The sequence below is a fragment of the Penaeus japonicus genome, unplaced genomic scaffold (assembly GCF_977035675.1).
Source record: "Penaeus japonicus unplaced genomic scaffold, GWHDUDI00000001_assembly GWHDUDI00000005, whole genome shotgun sequence".
Classification (NCBI taxonomy): domain Eukaryota; kingdom Metazoa; phylum Arthropoda; class Malacostraca; order Decapoda; family Penaeidae; genus Penaeus; species Penaeus japonicus.
Window position 1 is genome coordinate 36,151,091 of NW_028234407.1, and position 2,500 is coordinate 36,153,590.

The 2,500-nt window shown below is 35.8% G+C and overlaps 1 protein-coding gene across 1 annotated transcript in view; it reads left to right on the top strand.

Annotated features, from left to right (window-relative positions):
* Positions 1–1,155, top strand: part of LOC122253544 (heat shock 70 kDa protein cognate 4-like) — a 2,766-nt gene extending 1,611 nt beyond the window's left edge. Inside the window, exon 3 of the mRNA XM_086537352.1 lies at positions 1–1,155. This exon is cut by the window's left edge and continues 739 nt beyond it. Within this exon, the coding sequence (XP_086393478.1) occupies positions 1–1,013 (1,013 nt within the window). The 3' untranslated portion in view covers positions 1,014–1,155.
* The last annotated feature ends 1,345 nt before the right edge of the window (positions 1,156–2,500 follow it).

A 2,500-nucleotide genomic window follows, 5' to 3' on the forward strand; every position in this document is an offset into this window, starting at 1 on the left:
AAGAGCTTTGTTCTGACCTATTCCGAGGAACTCTAGAACCCGTGGAGAAAGCTCTACGAGATGCCAAATTAGACAAGACCAGCATTGACGAAATAGTGTTGGTAGGCGGATCTACACGTATTCCCAAAGTGCAAAAACTTCTTCAAGATTTCTTCAATGGAAAGGAATTGAACAAGTCTATCAACCCAGATGAAGCCGTTGCTTATGGAGCTGCAGTTCAAGCAGCCATTTTACGTGGTGATCAGTCCGAAACTGTGAAGGACATGTTACTTCTTGATGTAAGTCCACTTTCAATGGGTATAGAAACAGCGGGTGGAGTCATGACCGCCCTCATCAAGCGCAATACCACGATTCCTACCAAACATTCCCAGATCTTCACTACATATTCTGACAACCAACCAGGTGTACTGATTCAAGTATACGAAGGAGAAAGAGCCATGACCAAGGATAACAATTTGTTGGGCAAGTTTGAGTTAAGTGGCATTCCTCCAGCTCCTCGAGGAGTACCACAAATCGAAGTCACTTTCGACGTGGACGCCAACGGTATCCTCAACGTGACAGCGGTAGACAAGTCCACAGGGAAAGAGAACAAGATCACCATCACCAACGACAAGGGTCGTCTCAGCAAAGAGGAAATCGAGAGAATGGTCAATGAGGCAGAATCCTATCGGGAAGAAGACGCTAAACAACGAGATCGCATTGAAGCCAAGAATCGACTTGAATCCCTTTGTTTCAGCGTCAAGTCTTCCGTAAATGAAGCTTCAGTATCGAGCAAGGTGTCGCCTGATGAAAAGCGTTGTGTGGAAGAGAAGGTGGAAGAAACGTTGAGGTGGCTGGACGCTAATCAGTTAGGAGAGAAGGACGAATACGAGTACAAGATGAAGGAATTGGAACAGGTGTGGCGACCAATAGCGAGTAAGATCCATGGATCAGCTGGATCCCCTGGATACGGTACCTCCCCTGGATACGGTGCCACCCCAGGAAATGGTCCCACTGTGGAGGAAGTTGATTAAGCACACCTTATCGTTTTTTAACGTGTTTATTTTTCAAATGCATATGTATGTCTTTTTTTTCCAGGATCCAATATTTTGTTTTATATTTTAAACTTTAATAACTGAAATATTTTTTGTTACTTTATATTTCTAAATAAACCAAGAAGTATTACTTTGTTTTTGTTTTCCTATTTTCGAAAGTCATCGGAAACTGAAATTAAATTATGAGACCAGTGGACTGGAGATGTACTCAAATTTCGCTAGTATTACACCATCTTCACGAACAGCAAAATTTCTTCAAGAATTAAGATCTGAAACTGAACATTTTCGTACAAAACACTGATTCACTTTCAATTCAATTCTGTGGAATATGACAGTTGTTTCGATAGATAATGAAGCGGTTATTCGAAATCCTTAAAAGAACAAATAAATTTAGAAATCCTTTTTATGACCGCTGTTTGTGTTTGTATGATCACATGAATGATTTTTATGACTAACTTTTAAGTAAATAGCTGTTTGCATCTTGTGAAAATAATCAGCCATGATTATTAGTCTTTTTGATGATGCTCAGCTAATATGTAATTTTGTTGTTTTGTTTTCAATTAACCTTTCTATCTGATACATACACACAGACAGACACACACACACACACACACACACAATATATGTATATATATATATATATATATATATATATATATATATATATATATACATATACATATATATATATATATATATATATATATATATATATATATATATATATATATATATACATGATATATATGTAAATGTATATGTATATATAATATATATGTAAATGTATATATATAATATATGTATGTATATATATATACATATATATATACATATACATATATATACATCTGTATAAATGAATTTTTATTTAATGTGTTGTTCATCCATGCTTCTAAGACAGAAGGGGGGGGGGCATGACAAAGATGAGAGATTATTATCATTAGCTGCTCATTGGACCGCAGGGGAGGTGTTAGGTGGACTGCCCTCATATATTTACCTGATAAATCAATTCCACCAAACTCATCGGATCTATGTTTATGATAGTCGATTCTAATTCTATCTATTCTTGCCCAGCCTTAGCACTGCCCATTAGTATGACTAGGTCCGAATATTTTTTTTTTCTGAAAAGTCTTCTTGGACATCATATGACAAGGCAAGTCGATATTTTCAAACATAGGACTTATTCTGTGAAATATGCCAGATGATTTTTTGGATTGACATTGTGTTTTTATCGGAGCATATGAAGATAAACTATTGATAGTACAATGGATCGAAGACAAAAAGGAGGAGAGTGTCTACTGACTAATCGATATAAGTTGACTAGTTTTCCTAACGTGGATATTTGTATATATGAATAGACAGACAAAAGACGGGTTATGAAATAGTTTCTCATTTGTTCCAATATGTGGTGAAACTGACAACTGTCGAATGATAAATTCAAATATCAAAATGTTTGGTTTGTATAA